The 12622-nt window shown below is 42.8% G+C and overlaps 1 protein-coding gene across 3 annotated transcripts in view; it reads left to right on the top strand.

Moving 5' to 3' along the window:
* Positions 1 to 12182, top strand: part of NUMA1 (nuclear mitotic apparatus protein 1) — a 213694-nt gene extending 201512 nt beyond the window's left edge. For 2 of the 3 annotated variants that reach the window (XM_030199975.1, XM_030199974.1), the window contains exons 24-26: positions 302 to 406; positions 1800 to 1997; positions 9000 to 12182. In XM_030199975.1, coding sequence (XP_030055835.1) covers positions 302 to 406; positions 1800 to 1997; positions 9000 to 9038 — 342 coding nt within the window. In that variant the 3' untranslated portion in view covers positions 9039 to 12182. Of the gene's footprint in view, positions 1 to 301; positions 407 to 1799; positions 1998 to 5336; positions 5395 to 8999 lie in introns of all 3 variants that reach the window. The other variant, XM_030199976.1, reaches the window with a different exon arrangement.
* The last annotated feature ends 440 nt before the right edge of the window (positions 12183 to 12622 follow it).

Below are 12622 nucleotides of genomic sequence, written 5' to 3'. Positions count from 1 at the left end.
CCTGGACCTGTCAAACAACTCCTGTGGGGGATTGTGTCTTGGGCGCTTGCCTAGGTACAATCCTCCCGTAGGATGATCAGAACTAATAGCGTGCATAAATTTGCATGCAATTAGTTTTTTTTTTGATCATGAGAGCTTTAATTCCCCACGCTAATTTTTCAGAGCTGTTCGGAATAGCATGGGGAATTTGATCATCAGGCCTCTGTGCTTCAAGATAGGAGGAGTTGGGGTGGGTGTACAGCCACTGTGGAGGGCACCAAACTGGGACTAGTTCTTAAAAGCATCTTATTCTTTTCTCTAGTCTAAGAGGTCAACGAGTTGTTTCTCTCGACCTATGACACCAAAAGACCGACATGATGGAAAAAAGTCTAGCACTTTGGATAATAAGAAGAGAGAAAGCCAGCAGGTAAGCAGAGCACGGCCTATCTCTGCAAGGAACGCAGCATTTTTCTTTTTGTGGAGGTTAACTACTACTTTGGGGTGATATAATCTCTCTATATAAAACGCACCTCCAACATTCTGAAGCCTCCACAAGTCCCCAACGTTCTAAATGCATGGTGGTGAAACCAGGAATTCGCCCATGAGTGTTGGCCCCGCCCCCCACGTAAAACGTCATGACGTCGAGGGCGGACCAATGACAACCAATCGCATCGCAAACCCGTTACTAAGCGACGGAACGTGACATAAGACACATTGCGGAACAATGAAAACCAGCAGCACACAGTTGCTACACGATGTCAACAGCAACGCTAAAAGGACCATATAGATCTCTGCTCTCCACACAAACAACGGACACGGAGGGCATATGAGGGAAGGAAAAAACCAGCACATACACACCCACTCTCACTCTTAACTGGCTATAATGAGCAACTGACCTGCCACTATCACAGGGACTGCTAGCACCTCTCTCTCTCACACACACACACATACACACGGGCACAGAGGGGGTGGAAGACAAGGAACGAATCGTTGGGTATGGAGGGGGCGACAGGGGAGATAAGGCAAGAACTGCCTCAAATGTTTGTGCTGTGCTATGAACAATTATAATGCTGTCTTCATTTTGACCCTACCCTTTCACACACTCTTTCACACAGACGCACACACACACTTACACTGTATCTCACACACACACACTTACACTGTATCTCACCCACACACGCACCCACACACATATACACACACTCTCACACAGACACACAAACACGCCTCAAATGGTTCAGCTGTCCTATGTAAAATTTCACTGCTGTCTCTTCATTTTCACCCTACCCTTGCACACTCACTCTCACACAGAGAAACACACACACACACACACATACATATACACACTCTCACTCTCCCTGTAGCCTTGCTAGCGCCCGTTTCATTTGTTTACGAAATGGGCCTTTTTTTTACTAGTTTAGTTATATTTACTAGGCTGGTACATCAAATTGGTTTCATCCAGAAAAGATCCCAGCGTTCTGTACAAACTTCATATATATATAACTGCCTTTGAGAAGTTATGTAATTTCATACAGGTACTCTGAGGCACCGGGAGGTAAAGTGGTTTGCCTAGAGTCCCACCTGGGAATTCTCCTACTTAATGGTGTGCTGCTTCCAACTACATGGTCTCATCGCTTCTCTTGTGGAGGTCCTAGAATGGAACCAGGCCTCAGCTTTTTAACGTACACCAATAGCGTTATTTTGTCCCTTACTTTTTGTTTGCTTACATGTAATGGTCTTTTTTGTTTTTGCTTTCTTTCTTTGACACTGTAGAAATTGAAATGTGTTACGATCTCCTGTTTTTCCTTTTCCTTTGATAGCAAGTTAGCCGGCGTCAGTCTATGACTTTCAGCATCCTGAACACACCGAAGAAGCTGGGAAACACCCTTCTGCGCAGAGGCATCAACAAGAAGACCACAACACCCAAGCCTTCCCCAAAGGGAGGCATCAGCAAAAAGTCACCCAGCAGGAAATCTCCCAGGACAGCAACTTCACAGTCACCTAGGGGGCAAAGCAAGGTCAGGAAGTGACCCTTCAGTTTTTATTAGGACTAACCATTTTCCCATATGGACAAAAATCCTTCTTTATATGTGGGCTCAGAGGAAGAGGGGCGGTGGAAAGGAAGAAAGAGAGAAGTGTTGGATGTAGGGGGAAAGAGAAGAGAGAGAAAGAGAGGGCGGGAAGGGACAGAGAGAGATAATGGGATCTAGGATGGGGTTGCTGAAGCCCTGCCAGCTGAAGAAATCCACTGCCTGAGTCACCCCCCTCCTCCTCGTAATGCTTCAGGAACGAGGAAATGGCATACTTCCAGCCACCGACACTTGCACTCCCTAAATTTGCGCATGAACTGAGCATTCTCTGGGAGTGGTGGCTGGAGGCACCTCGCTGACTTTCTCGCTCCGGAGGCAGTACAAGGAGGAACGGAGTCACTTTGGCTGTGGATTTCTTCATCTGGTGGGGCTTCAGCATCCCCACCAGGAAAGGTATGATCCCAGGGGAGGGTGGGGGAATGGACTACTGGCTATGTCCCACCTCTGATCGCACAATTTAAAACTTTAATCAAACTGCATCCCTAGTTATCTTGTAAGCACAACATGTGCTAATGAGCTTAAGCATTTTAAATCCAGGTTAGGGAGCCTGCAGCTAAAATATATTGCAATATCCTCTTCTCTCTCTCTCTACTGCAATTTATTTGATATAATTCCAATCTAATAAAAATCTAAGCAGTTTACAAATTCAATGAAAACAATAACATAGTAAATGACGGCAGAAAAAGACCTGCACGGTCCATCCAGTCTGCCCAACAAGATAAACTCATATGTGCTACTTTTTGTGTATACCTTACCTTGATTTGTACCTGTCCTTTTCAGGGCACAGACCGTGTAAGTCTGCCCAGCACTATCCCCGCCTCCGAACCACCAGTCCCGCCTCCCACCACCGGCTCTGGCACAGACCGTATAAGTCTGCCCAGCACTATCCCCGCCTCCCACCAACGGCTCTGGCATAGACTGTATTAGTCTGGCCAGCTCTATCCCCGCCTGCCAACCACCAGCCCCGCCTCCCACCACCGGCTCTGGCATAGACTGTATTAGTCTGCCCAGCACTATCCCCGCCTCCTACCACCGGCTCTGGCACAGACCGTATAAGTGTGCCCAGCACCATCCCAGCCTCCCGCCACCGGCTCTGCCACCCAATCTCAGCTAAGCTCCTTAGGATCCATTCCTTCTGAACAGGGGAGGGGGTAGTAAAATTGAGTAGATAAAAACCAGAACTACTTTCAGTGTTTATCTAAGCCAAAAGTACTCTGGTTGAGTCATTCTGATGAATCTATCCTGGAGAGAAATTAATATTACTAGATGGTTTATCCTTTAAAGTGGAGTACACTTCTAAAGTGCTGAAGATTTTCTTGGATACAACATTATCATTTGAACCACATTAATCAAATTGTTCACTGTGTTCATAAAAGTATATCAACTCTGCACTATTCATGCTATTTTTTTAAAGACCACGTTTCCCTGTTGGTTAGAGCATCTATCCTATCCCAATGAGTTGATTGTAATAGGCTGTAAATACAACGAAACTATGTGTTAAACTTCAGCTGGAGCCAAATTGATTTTTCTGTCTGAAGATATTTGACAGAGCGACTCCTGCTTTAATTTGCCTTCACTGGCTGCCTGTATAGACCATCATTGACTTCAAGCTGGCTTCTTTGATCTGCTCTTTGAAGGCACCAGCTCTGATTATCTAATAGTTTTGTTCTCATTTCTAAACAATTTTGAGGTCAGCTAGAGCAAATGACTCGGTTGATCTATTTTCATTTGCTATTGGAGGTCATTATAAGAAAATCATTAAAAATTCAGTCTTATACAGATCTATCCAAGCCTGATGCTCCTTACCTAAGAAATTCAAACCTTTATTGTTCCTTTTGGAAATCTTTAAAGACATTTTTTGTTTAAAAAGTATGCAATATAACCATTTTCTCTGGGGTTTTTTTTTTTTTTAAATACTTAAGTGTAATCTGCTTTGATCCATTTTGGGAATTAGCGGAATATAAATGATATATTACATTACGCTTCAAGTTGCAGCTGACCCCTGGCCTTCATGTTATATTTGAGTTTATAGCATATTCCCTTCCTCTCTCTGTTCCTTCTACCCTTCCATTTCTCATTGTCTTTGATTTAATTTTATTTTATTGGTTCATTGTAAGCCGCTTTGGGGCTGCAACACTGTGGCAAAAGGCGGGGTATAAATGACCTAAAATTAAATAAATAAATAAATTCTTTCCCTGACAAGTAAACTTCCTGGAGATTTTGATTTTTAAACTGGTGCCAGGATCTGAGACTTGTCTGATAACTGTCAGCCCTGGTCTCTGATGCTGGGAAGATATCGGTCTAATCTACCTTTTCTTCTGGACAAACAGCAAAGTTCCACTCAGGGAGAGCACGACCTGCATCTGGAGATAGGCTCTTGAAAGGTGCTTCTTCTTAGCAGACACTTCTGTTTAATTTGCTTGTTTGTGGGAGCCCAGCTCTTTCCCTTAGTCAGAACTTTTAGTAGGTCTCTTTGACTGTGATTCCTGCCTTTCCATTGATTTTAGTGTTTTGTTTTTCTTTGGGGGGGGGGGGGGAAGCCTCTCTCCAAGGAGACCCCTTCAAAGGCTTTCTCCAGTCACATGTTTGGCCTTTCTTAACTTTCCATTGACTTTAGTGTTTTTATTGAGGGGGGGAGCCTCTCTCCAAGGAGACCCCCTCGAAGGCTTTCTCCAGTCATTTATTTATTTATTGCATTTGTATCCCACATTTTCCCACCTTTTTGCAGGCTCAATGTGGCTTACAATACATCGTGAATGTTGAAGATATCTTAGAAAATAGACATTTAGTGTTACAGAAGAATAATGGGTAACATGATGATAATATAAGAAGCAGATATTATAAGACAGTTCTGAATATTTGTGGAGGAGAGGTCATACATTTGGCCTTTCTTAACGTTCCATTGACTTTAGTGTTTTGTTTTTCTTGGGGGGGGGGCCTCTCTCCAAGGAGACCCCCTCCTCGAAGGCTTTCTCCAGTCATACGTTTGGTTTTCTTAAGGGTCTCTGGAATTCTGGATGGACAAACAGGAAGAAAGTCCAGTAGAAAGTGTGGTGGTGGGCTATAACACGTGAATTCTGTCACATCCGATGCTGAGTGTTCCCATTTCCTCTCTGTATTGTTCACGTGCACTAGTAAGTCTCCACACAGGCAGGTAGATGTTTTAACATTGTTTTGGTTAAGGAACATTTGAACTTGGAGAGGTGTCTGCATGTAATTGGGTTTTAGTTTTTTTTTTTTTTTTTACATTCGCTGTTTGCTCTTCAGATGTCCAACATTGACTGAATGCTGCTGGGAGCCCGGAGGATCAGGAAGAGGTTTACAGGTCTATAGTATAATTTTCCAAGGTGGAGGCACTTTATGGTGGTAGAGCCTATGTAGTCAAAGGATTTCTTTTTTTTTTTTTTTTAATGAGATGCTACAGAAATGAAGGTTAACAAAATAAAAAATAATGTGATAAATTTTTATTGGACTAAGAATGCAATTCTTGACTAGGTTTTGATTACTAACACTGCCTTCAGGTTAGAACAGAATCTCCAGGTTTACAGGCAGTATATGATAGGCAAGCAAGCAAGCAAATTTTACCAGAAAATATAAGCAAATCATAAAAAGCCTTCCAGTTATGAACTGAAGGTGAAAAGTGGGGAGTGTGTGAAGGCTGAGTAATCAGAATTTCACAGGTAGTATAATTTTATGGCTTATGGGTTTAAAAGTCCAGGTCTTCACTCGTTCCTTTCTTATTGGTTCCCAAGTGTATGAACATTTTAACACGAGGTTTTCTATATAATTGGCAATACAAAAAGAAAAGAAAATGGTTGCTGGAAAAGCAAGTTACAATTATAACTGACCTTGTACAGAAGGTACAGGGCATGCAGAATGAACGTGTGAGCATGACTCATAAGAAAAAGATTTACAGAGAACAAAGATTGGCTAGAGAACTAAACTTGTGGTTGTAACTAACAGATAAGGGAATTACATTCTACTTTTTAGATTTGTATGTGTGAGCAGTAGAGTACATTAGTGCAAACGTGTTTCAGTACTCCTTGTACGTTTTAGCCTTTTACTATTTATTAGGATTTATTTACCGCCTTTTGAAGGAATTCACTCAAGGCGGTGTACAGTAGTAATACCAATATTTGTTCAAATATAAAGATCTGGACATCAGTGGCGTACCAAGGTGGGGGTGGTCCGCCCCGGGTGCACGCCGCTGGGGTGTGCCGCGGCGCGCGCCTGTTGCCCTGTTTCAGTCCGATTTCACAATTCGCATATGTTCACTGCTCCCTCTGAGTCTGCCCCGGAACAGGTTGCTTCCTGTTCCGGGGCAGACTCAGAGGGAGCAGTGAACACATGCGAATTGCGAAATCGGACTGAAACAGGGCAACAGGCGCGCGCAATGGCACCCCCCCCCCCCCCCAGCGGCGTGCACCCGGGGGGGGGGGGAGAGGTATTTCACCGGGGGGGGGGGGGGGGGCGAATCGGCGATCCGCCCCGAGTGTCAGCTAGGGTCAGAACGCCACTGCTGGACATACACTCACACCCACAAAGCACAAATGTAAGGATCAGGGCCTATCTAAGGTCACAAAAAAATGGGGAACATGTCTTTAATTTTGTTTGAGCAAGTGTGTTAAAATTTACCTCATAAAACTGCTAGTCTTCTCTAAGGAAGATGTTTCCCCAAAGTTGTGGTTCACCATCAGGAGTTTCCATGGTTTAATTCACAGGCATCAAGTTTTTGTCAACAGTGGCTCACATCATCAGAGATCCACGTGTGCTGGCTGCATGAATTTAAAGTTAAGGGGTTGTTTTTACTGAACAGCATGATCCATATTCATCGAAATCTGTGAATCTCGTCTTAAACTGTGACTTCATTTCCACAAAACAGCTGGTGCAGTTCTTCAAACAAGCAATAGAAATATTTTTCTCCATATAAGTGAAATCAAATAGCATCCCTACCTCCTAAAAATATATCAGGAGGACTAGTTTACCAAATATAAATGAATTATATTTAACACTTCATGCCAGAAGCAATGTAAAATGTGCCAGTCTTGGTTCTAGGTCAGTTCCCATTTGGACAATTCCCACCGAACCAGTTCCCACCACACTAGGGAGGACAATTCCTACCCATAACCCAAAAAATGCAAAACACACTAGGACAATTAATGCCCATTCCAGATCATTTGGGGGAGGCAGTGCTCCCCCCCCCCCCCATCCCCACCAAAGTACACCCATTCAAAAAGAAAAAACTTTACTCGCCTGCCTGCCACAACATGGAAAATGTCACCTAAGTCCCCTTGGCACAGGGAAAAAAAGATGTTAAATGCTGGCTTCAAAGTAATTCATAACTAACTAAATAGAATTCAGTAAAGAAACCTCAGATATGCTTAGCAGTGCAAGAGCTGTAACACTGTCGCTGTTTGCATCAGTGATTCAGTCCAAGGTTTACATAAGTATCTAGATAAGTTACTACCTGAGACTTGAATGTTTACCCCCACCTAGTATGGTTCTGTGTTTCGTCGTCATCTGCTTCAGGGACCAGGGAGTTCGACATTATTCTCCAGTTCCTGCAGCACACCCTTTTTCTCAAGAGTGACACAACAAGTTCAGGGCAGGATCCTGTGGTACCATTTTAGCTTTATCTTCCATTGCCTTTGTTTGGATTTGAAATAATCTGAAGAACCTCATGTAATATTTCCAAGTTTATTTAAAATTGTATATTCTGCTCAATCAGAATCTAGCCGGTTTACAATATTAAAATCACGTCAGATAGAAAAGAAGGCCATTAAAAATGGGGAAAACAAAAAAGGAAAGGCTTCAATTCAAAATATGTCTAAGAAAGGTTAGTATTAAGGGGTTAAAAGGAGGTATGAATTGTAAAACTATAGAACAAGCATGTAGGCTTACTTGCTGCTCATCGTGTGACCACTACCAGGATTGTTTTAAGTTGAAACAATAAGTCACTTTGGAACTGACAAGGAAGGATTGAACCAAGATAAAATTCTATTGCCCACCCCCATCTTTTGCACTTAATACCATCATTGGGATGCTTTTATGATGCAGCTTTTGCTCTTTGTGTACTGACCTGAGAAAATGGAGCGTTTAGCTCCTGAAAGCTTTAAAAAAAAAAAAATGTTTTGTTAACCTTTGTTTTGTGCATTCAGGTGGACTAACACAGCAGTCACAGTACTTGATTTGATGATGGTGGAGACACATGCACGCAGCCTCAGGAGACGGGTGCCGCACACGACCATAAGTGTGCAGCAGCACCAGAACGAGAGAGCATAGAAGCAAGATGTAGAGTCTGGTTCCATCACACCAGGAACCTAGTGTAGCCTGCAGGCAACCCTGTCTTAACTGGGAAAAATTATTCAGTAACTGCACAGATGCATATTACAGAATCGCTATTTCAGTAAACAAAAAACAGGTGCTGCATAGTAAGAGCCATAAAGGAGATGTATTCTTCTGTTTCTCACTGCATGCAGCAGCTTTCTGAGACGTGCTGTATCTCTACCAAGGCTAGGTTATTCCAGAGAGGGAAGAGAGATTTAAACACGAGATTTGTTCCCCTGTTAACGTTTTTCCTGTTGTTAAAGCTATCCATGAGTTAATCAGGTCAGCATCTGAAAACAGTAAGAGCTGTGAGACTATGAAAGTAATAGCAGAGAGCTGTCTTTTGCAGTCGCTAATGGGAGGGGGAGGATTCTCCAAAGTATTTGTATGTTCTAGGACTCAATATCTGTGTCTTTCATGACTCGCCATAGCATTTGGGAGTGCTTTGCAAACCTAGTGTCAGTGTGGTCACTGGGTTCATGGCACAGAAGGTGGTGAAGGTTGGGAAGAGATTTTCTGTAGCAGAAAAGTCCGCGTTTTAATTCCCTGTCCACTGAACCACAAATGCAATGGAACTGATCGTTTTGTTTATCTGTTTTGTAGGTTGTTGATCGCAAGCAGTTGAAGAAAGTGAAATTTTAGACACCTCCCTCTTATTTCCTGGACAACCTTCACTCTCCTTTGCTTGTGTGTGCATCTGTATCTGCAGAGGAAAGAAAACGTTTTGCCATGTTCTGTTCAGTAGAAAAAAGGACCTCCATTTCCACTCTGTGCACTGAGCCATGGTACACCCTTCACTGAGCTCCCCCACCCACCCACCCAATCCAACGCACAGAACCATGTCACTCCCCAGCCAGAAAACATTGTGCTCTTTCAAGAACATCTGCATGTCCACAGAGACGGACTTCCTGCTGCTAGTTCTGCAGCCCCAGAACGTTATAGCTGGACAGATGTTTCATTGTGCCTTAGTGTGATGGGTGACAGCCTCAGAGACACTGATGCAAGGCCCTTCCTTGAAAACAGCTATTCCAGTGAGGACCACGTGTGACAGAAATAAACTGTAAAGCAAGTCTGAGAACTTTGGATGGCTTTTGCTATGACTGGTAACTGATGAAGACTCAACCCTTGTACAGGGGAACTGGATTACCATGAGATGTTTTGTGAGAAAACTGTGGTGGATTTGCTGGATTTTGATCCATGCAGGTTCTCAGCTTAAGGCAGGCTGAGAAAGGAGAACGTTTTGAGTTTGTGGGAGGATTTTTATTGGTTATAACCTTATCATAGATTTTTGCTTTGCTTATTTTTTTTTAAGTCATTTGACTGTCTTGACAGTAGCAGGTCTCAGTTTTACTTCTTTTTGCTTTCTATATAGGTCTCCAGGCAGACAAGGCATCCCCTTGGAGCAGTGCAAAGTTTCCTCCCAAATGTACTGTTTTCTGGAAGTCTAGGAAGGGCTACAAGTTGATGCTCTTTTTGTTGGTATTTAACTGTTAGAGGTTTGCAATACAAAGCAGCAGTGGTCCAGATCTCCAGTGCCTGTCAAGTTGTAGTGTCCAGCAGACTATGGTTCTTAGGTGCATTAATATGTCTAAAATATGCATAGTTTGTATATTAGTTGATTTGCATGTCTGGAGTTAATATCTGGAAATGATCCCCGTGACCTTGAATTCTGCTGTGATAGAAACTGTTAAGTGAAGCATCCAAGGCTGTGCTATCTGATGCATCTCTGGAACAGGCAGCGCCTGGGGGGAGGGGGTAGGCCGCTCAAGTCTGGTCCTGTTTTTTAGGCTCTCGCAATGAATATGCATATAAGATATAATGGAGGCGGTGCATGCAAATATATCTTTATATTTGTTGTGGAAATTCTAAAAACCAGAGCTGTTTGCAGCTCTCAAGGACTACAGTTGCCTGTCCTTGCTCTATACATTACAAATTTTGATAAAAGGGATGTTAGGGGGACTTTATAACAAAAGCTTGGCAGGTTTGAGGAAAACGTTGTGCCTGAGAAGTGGTGCTGGTTGCATTGCTGACTCATCTCTCTATTTAGTGTTTAATTGCAGAAGGCAATAGAATTCTAGTTTGTGGGTTTTTTTTTTAACTCATTAACACCCAGAGTAAGAAAGCAGGGGGCCATGTTGGATTTGTTTCATCTGCTTCTGATCTCCCTCCCCCCCCCCCCCCCCACACCTCCTAGTACTGTGTAGGAAGTTGAGTCTAATTCAGTAGTTTTCTCCTCCTCCTTTGTAGCTCATCTTGGTGAAAGCCAGAACTGAGATGTGGGACAAAGAGCCACCTCTTCATTCTACCAAAGGATTTCACCCTAGATATTCCTCTCTCCGCTCCCTTCCTAAATGCTTGGTCTGGTCATGGCAGCGACATTTCCTGGGCTGGGTCACTAGGGTCTCTTCTAGAATTCTGCAGTTTTGGGCCCTGAGTCCAACTACTCTCTCTCTCTTAAGCAACGACTTGACTCCTTGCTCCCTGGGATCTGGGAACACGTCCTTCTCATACCCAGCTGACATGATCTGGGGTTTAAGCAGAGTCCTGCCACATGCCGCTGTACTAATTTTGCTACTGGGCTGGTCCTAGGACACAATTTTTCAAACATTTTGATGCAGGTTGAATGTATTTTTTTTTTCCAGCCCATCCTACGTGTTGCTTCAAATGTATTGAAACATTATACACGGCACTGTACTAAGCTGAAATGATTCAAGCTGGGCTTTGAAAACCGACGGTTGCAGGGTGAATTGGGCTGTAAGTGTGATCTATGTGTTAGGGTATGGTTTAAAAAAACAGTAATTTTCAGCCTCCTTGCAGTTTGTGAAACCAGGTCTTTAGACTGAGCTCAGTCTAACTTTTAAGTCAGGTTAGAGCTTGATCATACACTTTCTTTTCACTTATTTTAGTATTGGCTTCTACCATCAACCCCAATCTCCCCCCCTCCCCCCCCCCCCCAAAAAAAAAAAAAACTGACTAGAATAAGACTCCTGCTTCACTCTACCACCTGATGACCATTACACAAAACAAATTTCTCATCTGTCAAGAAATGAACGCAACCCACACACACAGGGGCGAATGTAGGATTTTAAGGCAAGTTTCTTTTACTGCACACAAGACTGTTTTCATTCCAACCATGCGCACTTGTTGTAGATATTAAGTAAGAGCTCTGCCTACAGTCTAACTCTGCCCTAAATTTCAGCTACTGTCTTGGCTATTTTGCAGAGCTGGGGTTGTCTGAAGAAGTGGCACTGTTTATCCCAATCCTATGCTTTTTTTTTTTTTTGCGTCCTGGAAGAAATTGTCATGTCTTTTTTAAAAATTCAGATTAAAGCGGTACTGGAAGTCATCCGCATGCTTGGTGAGTGGCAGCTCAGAACAAAAGCAAAATTGGAAGTGTGTGCTGATTAAAATGCCAAGCAGATATTGTTCTATAAAGGCTCTCTGGTGGATTGCTCTGTTTAAAAAAATTAAAAAGCAAGGTATTTTTTTAGCTTTTGTGTGTACAGCTGCTTTACTTTGTCTTCCCTCCTTGAAACTATAAGATATATACACATATATAATATATATATTATATATATAAAAAGGTGATTCACTTGTAACTGCAATTTGTGAAGAGACTTTACATCTCAACATGTGCTTCCCTGTGCTTAGGGTGGTCATGTTGAGGTTTGACAGTGACCCTTTACCAGCCTTTCCCTGTTTAAAGGATGGTGACTGCTTTGGGACCTTCTGTATAGCTATGCTGCATTTTAATGTTACATAATAAAGATACGAGACTTTTTATCATGATTTTTTAAGTGACTTTTTCAGGGCTAGCTTGTCAGATCTAGGAATATTTTGGTACAGGAAAAAAAATCAAATTGTGTTTTATTTTATTCATGCTGCTCCCCCAAGCAGACAGTTTGCTTTCAGGGCTTCTGTTCTGGAACCTTACAATGACTACGCATGACACAAATTTCCATGCACGCTGTTGGGTGCGTGTTTCTGAGCATGTTCAGGAATTCCTCAGTCATTTTGTCTGGGTTACAGCTTGAAGGTGATTCTTCTTTCAAAGCATTTTTTAACAAAATTTGCCACAGAGAGAAAGCTTGTTTCTTATTTTGCCTTTCCCTGCCAATGAATTCCCTCAGTACTCCTAATGTATATTTTTTCCTCCTCTTTCATTTTCTTTCAAAGATTCCATCTTAAGTAGAGGAGTGTGGTAGCCGTGTTAGTCCACTCTTAAG

This window comes from Microcaecilia unicolor, chromosome 4 (assembly GCF_901765095.1).
Source record: "Microcaecilia unicolor chromosome 4, aMicUni1.1, whole genome shotgun sequence".
NCBI lineage: Eukaryota > Metazoa > Chordata > Amphibia > Gymnophiona > Siphonopidae > Microcaecilia > Microcaecilia unicolor.
Note: the sequence above shows the minus strand (reverse complement) of the source record. Positions and strands in the feature narration are given on the sequence as shown.